Below are 21,725 nucleotides of genomic sequence, written 5' to 3'. Positions count from 1 at the left end.
CCTCTTTTAATACCGTATTTGGTAAAATGTTTATAATGGCTGGCTTATAAATGACTAGCCACAGTACCTGTTGAAGACAGATATCAAATATTTTTGAAATTATTCTGTTATCTCTTGCCCTTTGTGAATCCTCAGCACCACTCCTCTTTATTTGTTTGTGTTTGTGCCCCGATTGGCTCTAGCAGAACCCCGTGACCCTGTAGTTAGGATATAGCGGGATGGATGGACATAATCCTCAATCGAAAATGCACTCAATAGCCACTTTAGCACAAATATTTTCCTCCTCCAGTCAAACTATCATGTCGCTACAATGCTCGTTGACATGGTCAAAAGTTTAGTAGTTCCTTGACTAAACAGTAGAATGTCCAAGCCACATGATCTAGGAGACTTTGACAGTGGTATGCTTGTTGGTTACAAAGGTGGAGGATGCTGCCTTCATGGGATTTTCAGGCACATGTCTCTAAAGTATACTGAAAATGTCGTAATGAACAAAAAACAAACCAGTGAGTGGCAGTTAACTGTGTGAAAATACTTTGAGAGAAGTCACAGAAGAACAGCCCGATTCGTTCAAGATAACATCCATCCATCCATCCATTTTCCAACTCGCTGAATCCGAACACAGGATCACAGGGGTCTGCTGGAGCCAATCCCAGCCAACACAGGGCAGGAACCAATCCTGGGCAGGGTGCCAACCCACCGCAGGACACACACACACCCACACACCAAGCACACACACTAGGGCCAATTTAGAATTGCCAATCCACCTAACCTGCATGTCTTTGGACTGTGGGAGGAAACTGGAGCGCCCGGAGGAAACCCACGCAGACACGGGGAGAACATGCAAACTCCACGCAGGGAGGACCTGGGAAGCGAACCCAGGTCTCCCAACTGCGAGGCAGCAGCGCTACCCACTGCGCCACCGTGCTGCACCTCAAGATAACAGGAAGGCGGTAATTCACTCCAGCATCAGCTCTTTTTAATAGTGGAGCACAAAAGGATGTCTCTGAATGTACAACATGTAGAACCTTCAAACAGATTGGCTGCATTAGCAGAAGAGCATGATGGGTTACACTTACTATACTATACATCTGCTAAGACTAGGAATATGAAACTACAGTGGCCAAGAGATCATGAAAACTAAACAATCGAAGACAAAGAAAAAATGTCACCTGGTCTGATGAATCTCAATTGTTGTTCTGACGTGGAGATGGCAAGATCAGAATTTGGCACAAACATCGTTACCGCATGTGATCTTTATCGATGCTACAGGCTAGCAGAGGGAGTGTAATGATATGGGGAATGTTAGAACTCTCAAGGCCAAGTGAATGTTTTTTGAATGCCACAGTGTCTCTAAAGCATTGTTCTAGACCAAGTGCAACCTTTAATAGCCACAGGTAATAACTTACCAAATGGATAACATGTTGTGCTATGCACCTCGAGTCGTGATTCACAAACCTGGCAGTATTGCAGAGAAGTGTGGAGTCCTCAGTTCATTTCGGCATCTTGTTGAATCAATGCCTTGAGGACTTAAGTCTGTTCAGGAGGCAAAAGTGGGTCCTACATGGTACTAGATAGATGTACTTTATAAAGTCTCCCTTTGAGGAAATACAATCTATGGCCAAAAGTATATGGACACAACCAACCCCGCCCACCCCACCCCAAATTGCTGAGTTTAGGTGTTTCATTACTAACAGCTACATAAAATCAAGTACATAGCCATGCAATCTCCACCGTCACACATTGGCACTGGAATGGGTAGCACTGAAGAGCTCAGTGACTCTAAACATGGCCATGTCATAGGAGGTCACCTTTTTCAGAAGTCAGTCAGGAAAATTTTTGTTCTGCTAGACCTGCACTGGTCAACTGTAAGTGCTATTATTGTGAAGAGGCTGTGCCGAGGGGCAGCAACAGCTCAGCCATGAAGTGATAGACCACGCAAAGTCACAAAACGGGGCCACCCAAAAATGTGGCATCAAATTTTCCAAACTGCCTCTGGAAGCAACATCAGCACCAGAACTGTGCATGTTAGGAGCTTCATGAAATAGGTTTCTATAGCCGAGCAGCTACATGCAGGCCTACAATTACTATGCACAATGCCAAGCGTCGGCTGGAGTGGTGTAAAGTACGCCACCATTGAACTCTAGAGCAGTGCAAACTTATTCACTGGAGTGATGAATCATGCTTCACTATCTGGCGGTCTGATGGACCAGTCTGGGTATGGTGGATACCAGGAGAACACTACCTTCCAGACTGCATAATGCCTACGTAAACTTTAGTGGAGAAGTGATAATGGTCTGGGGGTTTTCAGGGTTTTTGCTAAGCCCCATTGTTTCAGTGAAGGGTCATGTTAATAGATAGATAGATAGATAGATAGATAGATAGATAGATAGATAGATAGATAGATACTGCAGTATACAGAAAGATTTTGGGCAATGGTGTGCTTTCAACTTTGTGACCACAGTTTGTTGAAGGCCTTTTTCTGTTCCAGGATGACCAGGTCCAAAAAGACATGGAGGAACTTGAATGGCTAGCACAGAGACCTAATCTCATCCCTACTGAACATCTTTGGGATGAGTTGGACCGTCCACTGTGAGCCAGGTCTTCTCGTCCAACATCAGTACCTAACCTCCCAAATGCTTTTTAGGCTGAATGGGCCCATATTCCCACAGACACAATCCAAACTCTTGCGGATATCTACAAAGGTTGCAACTGCATATTAATGGCCATGCTTTTGGAATGGGATATCCAACAAACTGATATAGGTGTGATGAGCTGCAGTCGGACATTGAAGAGATGTTGATTTTAAAATGGAATAACCTTTGTTTAGAGAAGAGAAAAATACTTTTATAGCTTAACTTTTAAAATAACTCAATCAAGCTACATTTAGCATTTCTCTTTTTCTCTCAAATGTGCACTGATTTAACTGTGACATCCTAATACAAAGCCAAATGCACAGCACAAACTTCATTAGTACAGATTATATGATGAACCATTTAGGTCAGGGGTGTCCAACTCCAGTCCTGTTGGGCCACAGTGGCTGCAGGTTTTCATTCTAACCATCTTCTTAATAAGTGAGCCTTTTTTGCTGCTGATTAACTTGTTTTTGCCTCAGTTTTAATTGACGTGACTCAGACCCCTTAGTTGTTTCTTTTTCCTTAATGAGCAGCCAAACAATAATGAGACACAAAACAAGCCGCCATATAAACAGCTCACCAGAAAATAAAAAAGGTGAAGGTGTCAGTCATATTGGTCTGTTCAGGTCACCAAAACATCTTGACGGTGGTCTTAGAAAAAACAGAAAATCAATAGTCTGCTGTGGCAGAACGAGAGCAGCAACAAGTCCTGATATTCAATAATGGCTTTAATTAACAGCAAGAATTGGCTTCTCATTAAGAAATTGGTTGGAGTGAAATCGGCTGGAGTTTGACGTTCCAGTTTAGCTGGTCATCTGTTGGGTCGTTTCATATCTCATTTCTGTTTGGCTGCCATTTAATGAAGAAACAAATCAATTCAAAGGACTGAATCCTTAGGGCTATGAAAAAGAAGGAAAAGGAGTTAATTAGCGGTGAATAGTACTCGCTGATTAGGAAGAGGGTTAGAATGAAAACCTGCTGCCACTGCATCCCACCAGGACTGGAATTGGACACCCCTGACTTAGGCCATTCTCTTCAAGATTTCCCCACCATTGCCATAGATGCTGGCCCTTAAAAGTAATATTGTTGCGCTGCTGATCCAAATAGAATCCTGCATTAGTTCTGTAACCAGACTTTAAACTTCATGTTTCATATTTACAGCAGGTGTCATGTATTATCGGTCTTGGCCATTCAGTCCTCTTTTAACTTTGTCACCGATGTGTATCATGAGTTTCCCCAATCCAGTGCTTTCATAAATTCCTCTTCAGTAAATGAAAGCATCTTAGCTGCTTCAATATGCATCTGTAAAAAGAAATAACAACAGTCTGTAAGCGAGCTAAACATTGAGTGGCCTCCTCAAGCTATGCTAGCCTAGCAGCAATTTATACACATTCAATAATATGGAAGAGAAAGAAAAGTTAGCTACAATACATGTTGAGGTACGGCATCTCCTGTGGGCTGGTCAGAGCAGAACATTCCTATGGGTAGTATTGTCATGTGCACAGGGTACAGTTTACACAACATTCCAGGATTTTATGAGTTTAACTTGTATGTACAGTGTAAGAATGAGAACCAGACACAGAACCAGACAAAGATAAGGAGTTAGGGCACCGGATGGTGAACCCCCTATAACTGGCAGATGAATTGACCAAGAAAACAAAATCTACAAAACAATTGCCAGCCGGAGTTGTGGAGTGGCATCTTCTTCAGATTGACTGACTCTATCCGTCGGTGGTATTCTTCAATACCAGTAAACCCAATTCTCAAAAGAATCGCAAATCCAAGAATGGCAATCACTTTCTGTTCCCTCTGATCTTTGGAGGGATGAAAAATCATGGAGAGTGGGTGCATCCTGGGAAAGTTTTCATTGAATTAAATACTTATATTTGTACTAAAGCTGTTTCTTTTTGGAGCCGTGACTCCTTTGGTTCTGGTATTTCAGAAGCGTGTTGTAGACGCCTTCGTTCATTGTTTTTATCCATGCGGTCTCGTTTTTGTTTTTCAATGGCTGTGTTATTAGCTAGAAGTTGTTTGCTGACAGTGGTGGATTTGCATGCTGAAGAAGTGACCATGGCGGCGGATCCGGGCTTGGAGGTCTACATTACTAAATGAAAGTTGTACATGCGGTGGTGTGCGCGTTTACGTTCGGGCGGCAGTTGTACTGTGTACGGTTTGCTTCTGGCCTCTGGCATCTGTGCATACCGTATATACAACCTGGCGTGCTCGCTTTACCTCAAGTTTAGTTTACAAGTTGTGTTGTGTTGTTTGGGCGCCACCTACTGACTCTGGGAAGCCGATGAGTTTGACTCTAGGGCGCTGAGGCGCTGTGCGCATGCGCTTTCGGCACGGCTTGCTTCTGGCGTCTGGCATCCGTGCATATATACAACCTTCGTTTAGTAATATAGATGATCCTGGCAGGAACAGGCAAGAGTGTTGGGGGAAGTGGAAGTGATGCCATCACCGTTCCTTTTGCCTTCAACCTTCCCTTTTGAGGTCAAAAAGGGGAGACGATGTGAAGGACAGTGCCAGCCGCCGGCTCGGAGAGGCACCACAGTAGCAAACATGCTCTGAAAATGTCCTCTATTCATGCATATGTGACAACAGTTAAAAGTTTACAAAGCCATCATCATAGTGACACTGTAATGATTCCATATTTGGGCAAATAACATTCAATCCTCTTCTAACTATTAAGAACAAAATGGGCTTCTTTTGGTCCCCTGTGATTTTGTTTGAGGCCGCCTTCCCTTCAGAAGATTTTGCAAACAGAATGGGCCTAGCTTATAGAACATCACGACAAATCAGTGTCTTTCACGTGACATATGGTCTAAAAGTGGTACTGGGTTAGGAGTTTAGAAGAACATATTGAATGGATTACAGTTATAAGCTTATGTTTTCAATCACTTTTTTTTTGTTTAGGTATTTGTGTTCTTTACTATCAGGTATATTATTCAGAAAATTTGCAAAATGCTAACAGACAGCCTCTAATGTCACTGCTCAAGTAAATCTAAAGCTAAGTCCACACTACTATGTAGTGGTTTAAGAATGCAGACATTGGTCTGCGTTTTTATCTTTTGTTCACACTACACCAGTCTTTTTAAGCCCTGAAAAGTTTTGAAAACGCTCTCCATTTCTGAAAATACAAGTGAAAACGAAGACGTATGAAAATGCAGACTCTAATCGCGCTATGATTTGTTCATTCTTATTATGTAGCTTTACCTTGATTGGCTCTTGCTCATTAAAATATCTCGTACTTTGATTGGTCACCTTTCACGTAAGAAAATCATATTCCCACATAATGAACACAGAAGAATTCCTTTCCATGGCGTCAGTTGTGCTGCTTACCTGTATGCATCTAATTCATGTTTGTACATTTTGAATGCTGCATACATGCACAAAAGGCAAATGATTTAGCAGTCACTACAGTTTTGAGATAAATCCCCAGCTGGTCGTGTTACCATCCCTTCAAAGATTTTTCCAGTGATGTGCACATGCCCAGTGTACACTAATGTCTACATCATATGCTTTTTCAGTCGTTTTAGCATGAATGAAAATACTTTCATAAACAATATGAAAATGCAGGTGGATGGATATTATTTTCATTTAAAAATGCTGTAGTCCACGAGGTTGTGTGGATGTAGCTTTAATATTCTGGTACTGGAGAAGGATCTTAGCCTAATGCCCTGGCAAGAGGACAACAGAACTACAATATTTTTAGTGAAGAGAAACTCTCTTGTCAGCAAGCAGCATGGGTGACATAGCTCAGCCTCCTTGTGCTGTGTTACAGCCAGGGTCTGAGGTCTGGCTTATGTTTTTTTTCTATTTTATTGTTATATTTGTCTTTTTTTAATTATCATGTTTTCATGTGCTTTTCATTTTTATATAATTTTGGTTAATATTGTCATGTTTATTTATTTAAGATTTATGTGTTGTATATATGTACTTGGGCGGCACGGTGGCGCAGTGGGTAGCGCTGCTGCCTTGCAGTTGGGAGACCTGGGTTCGCTTCCCGGGTCCTCCCTGCGTGGAGTTTGCATGTTCTCCCCGTGTCTGCGTGGGTTTCCTCCGGGCGCTCCGGTTTCCTCCCACAGTCCAAAGACATGCAGGTTAGGTGGATTGGCGATTCTAAATTGGCCCTAGTGTGTGCTTGGTGTGTGGGTGTGTTTGTGTGTGTTCTGCGGTGGGTTGGCACCCTGCCCAGGATTGTTTCCTGCCTTGTGCCCTGTGTTGGCTGGGATTGGCTCCAGCAGACCCCCGTGACCCTGTGTTCGGATTCAGCGGGTTGGAAAATGGATGGATGGATGGATGGATATATGTACTTAAAGGATACATTCCTTGTTTTCGGTGGGAGGCGAGGCCAATATTGCATCACTGCTAAGGGGCCGCCCATAGCCTTTCAGTTTAAGGGTGCCAATTGTACCCCCCAGTGGACAAAAGATTCACAATAGCATTGAAGTTGAAATTCCTATTTTCGTGACCTTTTGTTTTGTTTCTAGGGTTTCAGATTTGGACGTTTGCATCAGATTGCCTTGTTATGCAGATCTCCTTGCCCATATTTTTCCAGTTTTCATTTTTGCTCTTTTTTTGATTGTTTACAAATAAATTCTTCATTTATAAAGATTTGCATTGGCCCTATATTACCAAGCCAGAGGATTTACAGTCTGGGACATTTGAAATTACTTCTGAACTTTTAAAGCCAGTGTCCTATTTTTGGTCTCTGCAGGCTTGAAAGCTTGCCTCTTGCTTTTGATGGTCTGGCTGCACAGACGTGAAGTTTGTTTCTAGGCAGACCAGTGAAGTCCCTGGTTTGGTTTTAGTACTTTTCATAGGCCTGTGCCCTTTTTTGTTATTTTGTAATAGCAAATCACAACACCTTGGGGACCACATGGGACATCTAACCATGGAGGTGGTTCTGTGAAATCAGTAACTTAGGAGCTACCTATTCTCATCTGAGGTAGAACATCACAGATTGGTACAGTGAAATAAAAACTCTCTGGGAGAATTCTGAGCTCTGTGACATACTAACCTTTTGTCTTTTTAAAATGTCTATCAGTTTAAGTTGTTTCTTAAAGCCTGTCATCAATTCTGCTTTCTGCTTCTCGAGCTTCTTATTTTCAGCCTTTAATTGTTCCACCTTGTGATGCTCCTGGTTAGCAGTGTCCTAAGGAAAAAACATTGGAGTTATACAGAGATCTGGAGTGGGAGCCTCACATTTTACAATCCTGCAAACTGCAGCAAATAAATTAAATTGATAAAGTTGTTTGAAAAGCATGTTCTTCTCCTTCATGATGTAATGCATGGTTCGGCTAGCGAGTGATGAATCAAATGCCATAGAGCGAGGGAGAGAGAGGATGACCCACATTCTCACCTAAAGAATACTTCACGTCAGTGCAGGTACAGTGCGGGACACCATATTGACTCTGAGGTCAGGTCAGGAGGGGAGTAATGATAAAGGAGACAATCAGGAAGCAGAAAGAAATAGAAGCATTATATTACACTTCCTGAACACTGCAATGAGAAAGTGGTCAAGTGGGCAAGCTTCCTCACATGTTAGGGTCTTGCAAAACATCTTGATGAGAAAATTAAAAAGTGATCAGAAAATGAAATGTTAATTAAGGACCAGGCAAAATGGAATCAAAGAACAGGCAATGGTCAAAAATCCTAAGAGGAATTTAAAAATACCAATTGTCAAAACCAAGAATCTGTGAACCAAAACTGAAACCAAAAAATACAAGGCCAGAAATTCCTAAGTAAAAATTAGACTTTTCTAAAGATATCACTGAACTTAAGAGTTATTTTTTTTTTTTAAACAGAATTATCCCAAAAAAGACAAATAAGCAATTGCATTGCCATCTTTAATACAATGACACGATGAAGTCAGTGTGTGAGATTATTTGGATAGCAATGCAGGTATAAACAATATGGCCATGGCCATGAAAATTGACCACAACTGATAGCAGTATCTGAAAAAACAAGATCAGAATGGGACCTAAATGCAGTAATTGAAACATTGTTTAAAAGAACAGTATTAAAAATACACAAAATCTTCCTATATAATACGCTACCGTGGTTGTCCGTTTGTCTGTCCAGGAATTTAAAATCACCTGTAGCTCGCAAATCGTTTGACCGATTGACCTGAAATTTGGTACACATATACTACGTGACATCTACTATCCACTTTCCGCATTCTTTTTATTCTATTTTATTGTAGAATCAACTCTCGGCAGCGGCCAGCAGGGCATCGTATGCATATGGGCGCCATTCTCATCCCTACCACTTTTGCCGCCACTCTTCATATCTTAAATCATCCTTGAGGCAGATTGAAGAGTTAAGTGCCAGCTTAAGTGAAAAACTGAAGAAAACGTACTAAGTAATTGCAACACAAACACTGGCTTAATCAGTTTTACCGTGAAAAGATGCAGAGGAAAGAAAAGAAGAAGCGGGCCGCTAGGGTGGAGAAAAGTAGAGCAGCTCAGGAAGCAGCAAGCGCGTCAACCTCTGAGCAAACGAATGGTAAACGTACAGAAAAAGAGTACAAAAACTAGGAATGCTCAAGTCAAGAGTATTCACTGCACGTTAGTGCAGTGCGCCATTACTGGTATGCAATAAAATTGTAAAATGTGATTTCTCAGAGCCCAAATCTTAAATTGACAACGTCACCCGACAAACAAATTAACCTTTGGCATCGACTGGTCCAGTAGGGTAGCAGGCTTTTCTTAGTGTTGTGTTTCTTTTTGGGTATCACTTAATTGCAGACATTCTCAAACCCACCTAATGCAGCCCAGGGTCAAAGGAAGGCAGAGCGCATCCTTGCAACATGAGGTGCAAGATAGGAAACCGACCTGGACAGGACACCAGTCCATGAAAAGGCATACAAACAATCACAGTGGGCTAACTGGGAGTCAACAATTGACCTAATACACATCTTTGGGGAAATCAGGAAAACTGATTTGCCAAAAAAGGAAAACCCATGTACTGTAGACATGAAGAGAATATGTAAACTGAACATGGTTAACGACTGGGAGTGGGACGCTGCATATGTGAGGCAGGAACAGCAGGCTATGCCCACCTCTGAAAATGATCTCAATAAAGGTGAGCACATTTACTGGCTTGGAACGTAATCTTCTACTGTCATGCAAAGTTTGCATCGATACGTTATTAATCAACATCACTTTTAGATTTTAAAGAGTCTTAAAAAAATATTTTTTTCTTCCACAGAACAGAATTTTGACATGGTTGTGAAGATTCTGTCATGAAGAAGTAAGTGCAACGTCACACTGCATGCCACAGATATGAATATCTGGAATGACATCAGATTATGTAACTTCTACCCGGCACAAGTGACCAACTATCCTTTAACACACTAAATCACAGTGCGGCATGTTTACCTTACTACATTGTTTCACTTTGTTCAGTTCAGATTTAAATCTCTCCACTTCTTCCAAGGCCCTATTTAGCCGCACTTCAGTAGCTCCATGGGTGGTTGCTGCTTGTTTCTGCGCTCTCTTGTGATTCTCCAGCTCCTTTTATCATAAAAACAAAATTAATAAAATCAATCATTAGTTCTTAACTGCTATAAAGAAAACCTACTATTTTACCTAATGAAAAATAATTAAAGCCTGACTGAGTCACAACATGGTATACCGAACCTCATGCACAGAACCTTTACAAGGAGGCAGGAAGTTATCCAAGTCAAGGGCAGAGAGGTGCCAATCAGCTTCACCTTCCCCTTCACCCCTGCAAACTTTACACTACACGAAAAATACACCTGGATTGCATTTAACATTGAGCAAAATTTCACAGCTTACAAAAGCAAAACAAAAATAACTTTAAACGTCTTTCCATTTTGGTACAAATACGTAATTTTATTTGCTCATTAAATATTATGCATATTTATTAGTACTGTATAGGTTATTTTCAAGTTGCTTACTGTTTTGTAAAGGCATTACACTGCTCCTTTATGCACTTGAGTTTAATTTATTAAGAATAATTCATTTTTATATTTTTTAAAGATGTATCTAGGATAGTCTGCGCAACCTTTGTAGAAAATATGTAAGGGGGTAAAGACAAGGCTAGATTAACCATTAGGCAAAATAAGCCCATACTTACAGCATCAATGAAAGGGGTTACCACAAAAATTCTGCATCGTCAGATTTACCACGGACCACATAGTGCAAAACTGCAAATGGTGGATCTGAACCAGGTCCCACAAAAAGAGCCCCGCACAATAAATGAAAAATTTCATCCATACATATATATGCACTGTATATACACTGTCATTGTTTAGCTGTAAAAGATGTCAAAGCAAAAACAACAGAGATCCTCAACAGTCTTTTAGAAAATGATCTGTGGCATTGCTTTGAACGTTGGCAGTATGCAGTTGTGTGTCATCTCAGAAGGGAACTATTTTAAAGGTGACCATGGTTAATTTTCTTAATTTGTTAAAATAAAAATGAGTTACAGGCACAGTCTCATTTTTTTTGTGTCTGACCTCGTACACTGAGGATGCCAGGTAGAGAAGCAGATGTAAATTAATGTTCAGCATGAAGGTATTGGCCTCTCCATTAGTAGCTAATATCATGTCCAAGATGATTAAAATAATATTTTATGCAATGCCATCTAGACCAAGTCTATTGTTTTTGAACCAGCCAGTCAAAAAATAAAATACTGCAACAACCAAGCATGCTAGCTCTGGTGAATGTAGGAAAGTTTGTAGTGTAAATTGAAGTTTTCTTATTCGTTAGCATTTAACATGGCAATAGCTGATCTGGTTCAAACAAAGTGGAAACAGTCTAATTCTTCCATTATCTCCACCAATACATGTTGTGCCTTTAAGATGTAACACAATTAGTCATCTCCACTAGTTTTCACCCGCAGCTGCCAACACCTGACTAAAGTAACATCAGAAATGAGTTTAGATGAATAAACGCTAGTCTTCACCCATTATGCAAGTATATCTTGCAAATCCAAGGTGACTAAGAGAACAATATTATATCAGACTTAATCACAGATACTTCCAAAATTAAAGCCAGTATCATCACAGACGCAGTACCTTGTGACTAGAAGCCTGCTGTTAGAAGAGATGAGCTGCCATTTATTCTAGATTGCACAATGCTGCACACACAGTGAAGCCACTCTATGCACATAATCGGAAGGTTGCCAGTTCGAATCCCGTAAATGCCAATAGAGGCTCTGCTCTGTTGGGCCCTTCAGCAAGGCCCTTAACCTGCAATTGCTGAGCGCTTTGAGTAGTGAGAAAAGCGCTATATAAATGCAAAGAATTATTATTATTATTATTAGGCTGAACCAGCATCATTCCTAAAAAACCCTTTGAGCAAAATCATCACCTCATAGTGTGCTAGCATAGTGAAACCAATGAGTAAATGAGATGAAATTTAGAATTGAAAGGACACGGAAAAAGAGGGTAAGTTTAATCCACTGTGAGGCTAAGAGAGATGCTGGAAATTGTTTGAACAGAAGTCAAGGAATAAATGTCAAGAAAGAAGTGCCCTCCATTCATCCTGTCTGCAGGGCATTCTCAAAATTCCAAGAAGTCAAGTGCCAGATTACCACCAACTATAGCTAGGGTTCAGTTTCCAGCATCAAGCAAGTCATGCTCATGAGGCCATGCCAGGCATTCCTTTGGTAAAGGGTTCATTTCCATCTTGCATAAGCAGACTCATGTGCAGTCTAAGAAGACTGGCTACGTATCATCCTCCTTAAATGTGGGGCACCTTGTAATGTTATCAGGTAAAACAAAGTTATTCTTTCGAGGAAGCCTGTTAAACCACTGTACTAAAATGAAAGCTACAAAAAGAAACATGCATACACTGGGCCGTGTGTCTTTCCACAGCATAACTCACAAATGGGAAAGATTTACTATATGATAATAAAAGTCAAATAACCCAAACTCGCCTCACAGGGCCTGTACTCCCTTTACCCTCATTGAATTCAGGGAGGGAACACAGGAAGGGTGACTGGTACCACTGCACCCAGTCGATGGACTAGACCAGGGTACTTTCAAGGGTTCATTGTTTCTTACTTGTGAAATACATACCTTTTGCAGAGCAGAGAGCTGATGCTGGAATCCATCACTCTTCTTGCCATTCTCCTCTGCAAGACTTTTATATTTTTCAACTTGCGTCTGCTGAATATTTGTTGTTCGTTGCAGCCTTGAACGCTCCTCTTCCATTTCTTTCACTTTACCACTTAATATGCTAATCTCATCATCCTAGAGCAGACAGAGGTAAGCTAATTTAAAGGTATTTAAAGGTATTTAAGTATTTAAAGGTACAAAACACAATATTTGTATTAAACAATGTTGCTGATATTTTCAAATACTGTCATTAAACTAAATCCATCCATCCATCCATTTTCCAACCCGCTGAATCCGAACACAGGGTCACGGGGGTCTGCTGGAGCCAATCCCAGCCAACACAGGGCACAAGGCAGGAAACAATCCTGGGCAGGGTGCCAACCCACCGCAGTTAAACTAAATCCTTCTACCAAAAAAAAACTATAATACAATAAAACAAAGCACTCTTGAACTATGAAGGACAAGCTAGAAATATTATAACACAGTGACAACCCAGATCAAGGTGAGAAAAATCCATAAAACCTTGATGTTCCACAGCAGTGAAACCCAGAAGGCTTCTATATATATACTAGGGGGCTCCGCCCCCTGCTCGCTTCGCTCGCCAACCCCTGGTGTTGGGAATGACAAAGAGCGTGATGTATGAATGAGATATAGAATAGTGTGACGGTGTAGATGATGCAAATAGAAAGCAAACAATAAAGTGTGTGGCACAGTGTAAAGGTTTATTTGAAAATTTCTTTGTACACGCCGTTTAAGTGTAAAAGGTAATTCCAGCTCAGAACTTGTAAGGTAAATGAAGATGGTTATTGTTGTGATCAGAGTCAAGTTTGTCAGAGCTTAGAAAGAGTTGTGTCTCTCCAGGAAGTAATGGAATGACTTGGGTATTTATGTTTCCACATTAATATTTTTTGGACATAATATAGTGCGTTGTGTTAAAAGGGGCATTTGGTCTAATGAGATTGCTGTTCCAAATCTCTCTGTAACTAAGTCGTCGCAGATAAAGGCTTGAGGAATCGTAATAATTTGTGGCTGAAGTCCATCTGTAGTGGTGAGTGTACCATCTCTCAGTTGTAATAAGCAATTGTTATGATGTGGTTCTGGACATCGTATCTTTTTTACTAACTGTATCTTTTGAAAGCAATGCCAATTGTCTGCGTATTTTAAGGTGCATTGAACAATAGCTGAGTGCATGGCATCTGGAAGAATAGCTAATCACTGTCTAAAATCTCCTCCTCATAAAAGTACCTTTCCTCCAAATCGAATATTATTATTCATAAACGTTTGTAGAAGTTTATGAATGGTGTTGAGTAAGTGACTTCATGCCATTGAACATTCATCAATAAACATTTTTTCAAGACGGATGTCACGTGCAGTGCCACCGTTAATGTTCATAGTGGATACCGATTTGTAGGATCTAATGTAGTTGCTAAAGATTTCACTTTCAGGTACATCGTCAGTTAGAAGCTTCTGTAGATATTCAGTATATGAATGTAAAGAAGGCAGTCTAATTTGACCCTTTTGACAACAACGTGTAAATGTATAACTTGTATTGCCAGTTGTTTCTTCAGGGAAGTGAACTGAATGACAATGATTGCAAATGACATTCATTAATCCGAATGAATTTTCCTGGTGTATGTTTTGCTTGTGCCGTTTGAGAGGCGCGTTGTTGCATGTGTAGTATTTGGGACGTGTTGTTTTGGAGCTGTAATCGATTTGTCTGTGCTGTGTGAGAAGCCCGTTGTAGCCTTCGCTGCCATTAACGTATGTCTGAGACGGGAGGTGTTTCGTTTTGAATCCGTGACTGTTGCGATGCAGCACTTTGATTGATAGTTTGCGTCATGTGGATCTAGGATGTAGATTTTTGCATATTTGCGTTGTTGATTTGTCTCAGGGTGCACTGTTCCAATGCGATGCAGTATTTGTGCACATATGCGAAAGCAGTATGGGCCATTGCCTTTTGGTGGCCTGATATTTACTCCGGTAGATGCAACAGGAAATGAACTACTGTAGGATCTAATGCAGTTCATAAAGTTTTTACTTTTAGGTACATCGTTAGTTAGAAGCTTTAGTTGAGCTTTGCGTTTTTGGAGTCGAGACATTTTTTCTTTTAGAAATATGGATAAGTAATAAGGAGTATTGCACTCACTGTTAATATGGAGCCTTTTCTGCGGTTGAACGGTTAATAGTGCCTTATTGTAATGAGATCCACCTATGCTGCATAGCCGTCTATTTTGTTGTTTCTTTCGTGTTCGTGTGTTTGTTCCTGTTATCCTTTCCTTTTCGTTTTGTACCCATGACCGTGTATTCATGACTTGTTTCTTTCTCAGCATGCGAAATATGGATAAGTAATAAGGAGGATCGCAGTCACTGTTAATATGTTTCCTTTTCTGCAGTTGAACGGTTAATAGTGCTTTATTGTAAGGAGATCCACCAATGCTGACACCTATGCTGTCTAGTGTGAAGGTGTTGATGTTCACTTCAGAATATTTGGCTTTGGGTGTCACTTCTTATGGATGTGTGTGTGTGTGGGGGGGGGGGGGGGGGGGGGGTTGAGCATTGTTGTCGCGCGAGCGTCTTCTTTCTTTTTGTGTTCCTGTGTCTTGTTGAATCCCCCTCTTTGTGTGTGTCCCGTCCCTTGCTTGTAGGGTCTGTGGGGTGGTTTTGTGTTCTTTTTTTTGGGGGGGGTAAGGGGGGTGCCCTGCTGTTGTAAGCGAGCCTCTTTTTTTTTTTTTTTGGGTCTAGTTTCGTGTGCAATGCCTCATTTCTCCATTTTTCCTGTGCTCACTCCTTTTTTCTGTGGTCTTGTCCACCTCTCGCGGCCCCTCATCCGCCTCTCTCGCCCTCTTTTGTCCGCCTTTCTCGGCTCCTCAGCCGACTCTCGCGGACTCTTTTTGCGCCTGCGCAGTACGTCTTTTTGCAGCTACGGCCCATTGCCGGATGTGCCTGCGTCCATCATCCGGTTTAGCATTCTCTGTTAGTAATATGGATATATATATATATATATATATATATATATATATATATATATATATATATATATATATATATATAAAATTCCTATGTGCGTCCAGGTGTCCATGTGTGGGTGTCTTCTGGTGAAGTGCGCATGCGCAGGGCACGCTGCTATGCGCGATATTACTGTCAGAGAAAGTTAGAGGCGTTTTACGGAAATACAAAACCAGTATTACTGCAAGAGGAAATTAAAGGTACACAATACAGTGACGCATATTACAGCCACATACAAGCCAGTATTACTGTCAGAGGAGATTAAAGGCATATTACCGACGCACACGCCTGTATTACCGCCAGAGAAAATTAAAGGTATATTACGGACGTATATTACGGATGTACAAGACGGTATCCATCAATAAGGGCACGCACAAAAAGGCGAGCCTCAAAAGGACGACCTCAATTGGGCGCAGCGAATAAAGGCGCGCGTAAATAAAGATCTGCATCTGTTGCTCTTCACATATTCCAGAGCCATTTGAACTAAATTATCTACGCGCCCTTATTGAATAGAGCCGTACAAGACAGTATTACTGTCACAGAAAATTAAAGACACACAATACAAGGCGGCAGCCCACGAAGAACGGTCAGCTCAGCAAGTAAACATCAACAAAAGAAAGGTTGAAAGAAAGAAAAATACGACCGACAAAAAGAATGAGGTCAAAGTCCCTTGCCATTTAATATAGACTGTCCCTACTAATGTTTATGCACTACTGTTCTAGAGCCCGTTATTGTAATGGGCTAAATGACTAGTATATATATATATATTATATATACACAGTATACATTTCCTTTTCTAATGCAGAATGTTATATGAAAGGATCAAAAATGAGTGACAAGACTGTTTGGGATGCCTAGTGCTGGAAAAATGCAAAAATTTGACAGACTCTGTCGCCCTCCAGTGGCCCAGAAAGTGAAATTGTAAATCACGCAGTTGCAAATTCTACTGGCTATTAACAAGCCCTCATTATGCAACATTTAAATGAATGCTGATAATAAAATGTGCTGTACTGTTTATATAAAAAAAAAAATACAGTATTAAGGTGTGCTTTACTTTAAAAGATAATATATAAACTAGAATATGACAGATTAATAAATGAAAAATATCATAAAAAAACTGATTACCTAATGAATATGGATAAAGAAATATGAAAGGCACACTATATCAGATAGATATTTAGACAGATGTGCAAAGTACTATGTAATGCATGGTAATGAAAATCACTAAAGGAATGGCAGATGTGAAATGCTATGTAACAGAACGCACTGTATGTTAAAGAAAAGCTCTATATCAGTGCTTCTCAAGTGCAGTCCTGGCAGCCCCTCCATGGCAGCAGGTTTTTGTTCCAACTATTTCTGCTTTTAATTGAACTCCTACCTTAATTAAACAAGCAGTTATATCCCAATTTGGATGGTGTAGTGTTTAGAGTGGGTTCACTCCATTTTAATAGGTACTGTATTTAGGAAGCATTAATATATATTATATTAGGATTAGTTAGTGTTTTTATCATGTATTTTAAGTTTTTCATCATTATGATTTCAGATCATAATGGTTATTTAAATTGTTACTTACTAATGACCTCACTATTAGGTCTGCAGCCTTTGAGCATTCAGTAATGTCTGTCCCTGCGTCCACTCCACTCCTTTGTTAATTGTCAGTATGTTAGGGTATAATTAAGGGAACAAAGTCCACAGCAAAAAGGTAAATTAATGGGAAAACATCAGAAGACAGCTAATCACTTAAAGTGATTACAAAAATACAAACATTTCTAAATGTCTTATAAATGTAAAAATGAAACCACTGTGATTGTTTAATACTTAAAAAGAAATGACGAAGAAAAAAGACCAGCTAATCAAACAATGAGATTCATTCAAAGTAAAAATGACTTGATTATGAAACTGGCAGGAATAAAACCTGCTATTTCCTTTTTTTCAGTTGTTTCTAACCTCTGAACTTGTGTGGTACTGAGGTGTCACCCTTTGCATGGCTGCACTCGGGTCCTAATCTGGGATCCTGAGTTGGTTTGTCATGTGGTGGGTGTTGCAATGCGCTGTATCAGCGCCTGCTCCTAACCTCTCTCTCTCTCTCTCTCTCTCTCTCTCTAACCTAAACTTTAAATTTAAACTTCTGGCAGTTTACTGCTTACTTTTTATCATTTTAAGTCATTCGTTGCATTTCAACTGATTAAATTTGAAAGGAAAGCTGGAAAAACTGAGGTGTTCTAAAACTTTTCACTGGTAGTGTATCTCCCGGTCATGTTTTCTTTGCCCTTGTGGTGGGTTTTTCCCATCTAGGGCACAACACAGTGACCATACTTTTAGCTTGTTAAGCAGTTGTCATCAACGGTACTGGCTCACTGTGTAAGAGTTTTGTATTCTTCAGCTCGTTACTCGCTTTACCCTGTAATGCTCATCTTCCAACTCTTTTACTTCTTCTCTGAGACTCTTTTCAGCTGCCAGTCCAGTACCTATTATATGTAAATCGTGTTCAATAATGGCATTAGCTAAAAAAACTAAAGGTGAATGATAAGAAGCATTGTAGGTGGGAGAGAGGAATTCTGTTCTGCTATATGTTTAAATGGACAATCCGAAAACTCATAGCAGGTTTACAAAATGCTAATTGTAAAGTGAAAAATGTGTTTACCTTCTTGTTACACTCATTAGTAAGCCGGTCTAATTCTTCCTGCATCACTCGCAGCTTTGCTTTAAGAAATCGTATCTGTGACTCTAGATAAAGAAGGATAAAACAGTACTTTATGATTGAGGTATGTTATAAAACAGATGGATTTTTTTCAAATTTTATTATGAATTAATCTTGCACATTGGAAATTTATTCCAATGCTGTTATTAATTGAACTGATGTTATGAAGCAGTACAGTACAAAAATGAGAACCTCTCATGTCTGTTTTGAAGGGATGCCCAATTGGTAACAGATTATTGGGGACTGAACATTGCCAGGATGGGATGGGGTACCAGAAGGTGAGACCGCGTGAGAGGAGGCAACTGTGGCAAAATCAAAGGTCTTGGACATGTTAGTGATTGAAAGAAGGCCTCGAGACCCTGTCAGATGTGGTGCACCAAAAGGACAACAGGCAGAGGCAGCAGAGCAGAAAAACAGTGAAGAAACATGCAATGACTTCTTAGGATGCTAGATAGTGGGTACACAGGGTGCCTTACTCTTAAATCTGAGTGAGACAAACAGAGGGGATGGAGGGCTAACAAGAGGTTGCAAGGTATCCTGCCTGCTAGATAAGAGCAGTTGTTAAAATCTTGTAAAAGAAGGGACTGAGGTGCCACATCAGAGGAGTCCGGGGAATTAATGGCCAAACAGTCTGGAGTGGAAATAAATAAAACAGTGCTGTCCCTTTAAAACAAAAGGAAACAGCAAAAAAAAAAAAAAGCAGGAAATGGCAGTTTAAGGTTGAAGGCTTACCAGAGGCCAGTAGGAGGAGTTCTGGCTTTGGTGTACCAGAGGTGACTTAGTGCTTGGCCAGATGTGGCACCTGGAGTTGCATCAAGCCACAGGCCAAGTGAGAGTATAGGTTGGAAGAGAATTGTGGGGAAGCATTTACTGGCAGGAGAATGAAGCCAGGGTGGAAAAAGACAGATGAGTTGCGATAATGGTGAAGACTACCTAAGTGGTGGGAGTGCCACCCTACCACATAGACATAGGTTCAGCAATTTGTATAGTTAGAGCCAGTGGGAAAGTAGAGTTTTCTTTATCTTTTTATTTGTATCTTTTATATCTTTTTACACTATTCCTGGTTGGTGTGGGTGGAATTACAGTAGGAATGCCATGTCAAGTGCAAATATTCATTTTTCAATCCAGTTCAGTTTACTTCTGTATAGCGCTTTTCACTGAGTACAGGCTCAGAACGCTGTAACAAGTTTACAGATAAATGGAATTCCAGACATTACAAATTACTAGGCCAACTGGCTGCCCACCCCTTCCTAGGCATATCTAAAAACACAGACCCAAGGCTAGCAAAAATCATTAAAAAAAATGTGAAAGGCTTAGCGGGACCAATAATTAAATTTATAAAAAAAGAACTCACCTGAACCCATTTCATTGCAAGCACCAGGAATGACATCATCCTCTGGATCATCCATTCCATCTCCTTTGCCCAGTTTTTCCTCAATGTTACTTATGGTTTTTGCCAAAGAGAAGTCAACCAAATCCTCAAGGACAGCAACATCATCTGCCAAGGTGATCCCTGGAGTGCTAAGAAGATTTAAAACAAAAAAAATGTCTACAAGTCAATAGGAAATTGTTGATTCTGTATAACTCACTTCCATTACATACTTATTTAGCAGAATCTTTTTTCCAAAGTGACTTACAATTTGCAGGTACTACATCTCTACATGGGGGTGGCACGGTGGCGCAGTGGTAACGCTGCTACCTCGCAGTAAGGAGACCTGGGTTAGCTTCCCAGGTCCTCCCTGTGTAGAGTTTGCATGTTCTCCCCGTGTCTGTGCGAATTTCCTCCCACAGTCCAAAGACATGCAGGTTAGGTGCATTGGCGATCCTAAATTGCCCCTAGTGTGTGCTTGGTGAGTGGGTGTGTGTGTGCCCTGCCCAGGGATTTGTTCTTGCCTTGCTCCCTGTGCTGGCTGGGATTGGCTCCAGCAGATCCCCGTGACCATGTAGTTAGGATATAGAGGGTTGGACACTGACTGACTGACTTATCTACATGTGATGACTAATATGTGAAAGGACTCGTTCAAGTAACTCTGACTCAGTGGTGTGCCTTAAAATTTCAACCTTACACCCTACAGTACCACTTTTCAGCGAGTAGGGGGTCACAATAGGCCAAAAAACTATCAAGTTACTTAGGAGGAATTGATAGGAGTAGCAAAAATAGTATTGCCACATGTACAGAGTCCAGAAAAATTCTTACTTGTATGTCTATTGTACATGCAACATGTCTCCGCTATACACTTTTCCCCATTTTTGGGATCCAGATAGGCTGAAGCCTGCTAGTAGAGTTTGGACTCAGGCTGCCTGGGGTGAGGCCTATCTTCAGGCAGGTCAGTGAAAACTACAGCTTGATTATTTGGGTGTTTCAGAGGCCTCTTACCCTTTTGCTATTATTTTTTTTTTTTTGCACTGAATCATAACACCAATCACATGGTTGTCAGCATTGTGATGTGCAAAGTCAATACGCTTACTTCTAAAAATTTCAAGAATTGTTTACCTTTCATGTACTGAACTGAAGGTTTATACATTTTGTTCCCCTGTATTTTTATATCAGAAATCAGGGAAAAAGACATAGCCATGAGATTGAGTATTTTGACTTTCATTTTTGGATAATGCTTTGCGATGTTGGTGCTCAGTTTTTGTAAAATCCTTCTGATTTTCAACCCCCTATATTTTGTCTCTCACATTTAATCGGTCTTTTCAAATATTCTCTGACTCTCCTGTTCAATCTTTTCTAATCTCCTGGCCTATCAAATATAACCACTTTTCAGCCATACTTTTTCCAACAGTCATGCAGTACAGAAGCAACTGTAAAAATGTAAATACTATACAGATGATTAATTTTTGTGTTGAAACTCTTGAACTGTACGTACAATATATTCTTATAACAGTACAGGCACATAAAGTGATCCGGTCAATGTTATATAGTGAACAACGGACGGTGTTTAAACAGGACAGGTTGTGGTTTGCAGTCCAGTGCCTTAGCAACTAGTGGAGATGTTGTCACACTGTCTGAATAAGGAGACTCTATAGTGTCTTCCATGGTGAATAAAACCCAAAGTGATTTTCATATATGATAGGATCATAATATTGTAAGGAGAAGTGACCTAATAATCTTGCAGTTTACAGTCAAGTACCTTAGCCGATAAGCCATAATTGCAGCAAGATGCTCACTGTTCATGACTGGTTGATACTTACTAAGCAAACTGAAAACCTTTATAGCATGTTTTACAGCCTCACCTTTATTCATTACCTTCCTGAAAATATCAGTGTCCACTTGGTGACCATTCAGTAT

At 40.5% G+C, this 21,725-nt stretch overlaps 1 protein-coding gene across 1 annotated transcript in view; it reads right to left on the bottom strand.

Annotated features, from left to right (window-relative positions):
* Positions 1–2,405: 2,405 nt before the first annotated feature.
* Positions 2,406–21,725, bottom strand: part of tex9 (testis expressed 9) — a 28,285-nt gene continuing 8,965 nt past the window's right edge. The window contains exons 7-12 of the mRNA XM_028822925.2: positions 19,788–19,954; positions 18,377–18,459; positions 12,688–12,861; positions 10,019–10,153; positions 7,657–7,791; positions 2,406–3,935 (exon numbers count right to left, since the gene is read on the bottom strand). Coding sequence (XP_028678758.1) covers positions 3,858–3,935; positions 7,657–7,791; positions 10,019–10,153; positions 12,688–12,861; positions 18,377–18,459; positions 19,788–19,954 — 772 coding nt within the window. The 3' untranslated portion in view covers positions 2,406–3,857. The remainder of the gene's footprint in view (positions 3,936–7,656; positions 7,792–10,018; positions 10,154–12,687; positions 12,862–18,376; positions 18,460–19,787; positions 19,955–21,725) is intronic.

Source organism: Erpetoichthys calabaricus, chromosome 17 (genome assembly GCF_900747795.2).
Source record: "Erpetoichthys calabaricus chromosome 17, fErpCal1.3, whole genome shotgun sequence".
NCBI lineage: Eukaryota > Metazoa > Chordata > Cladistia > Polypteriformes > Polypteridae > Erpetoichthys > Erpetoichthys calabaricus.
The sequence above is the reverse complement of the archived record's forward strand: the minus strand, read 5'-3'. Positions and strand labels throughout refer to the sequence as shown.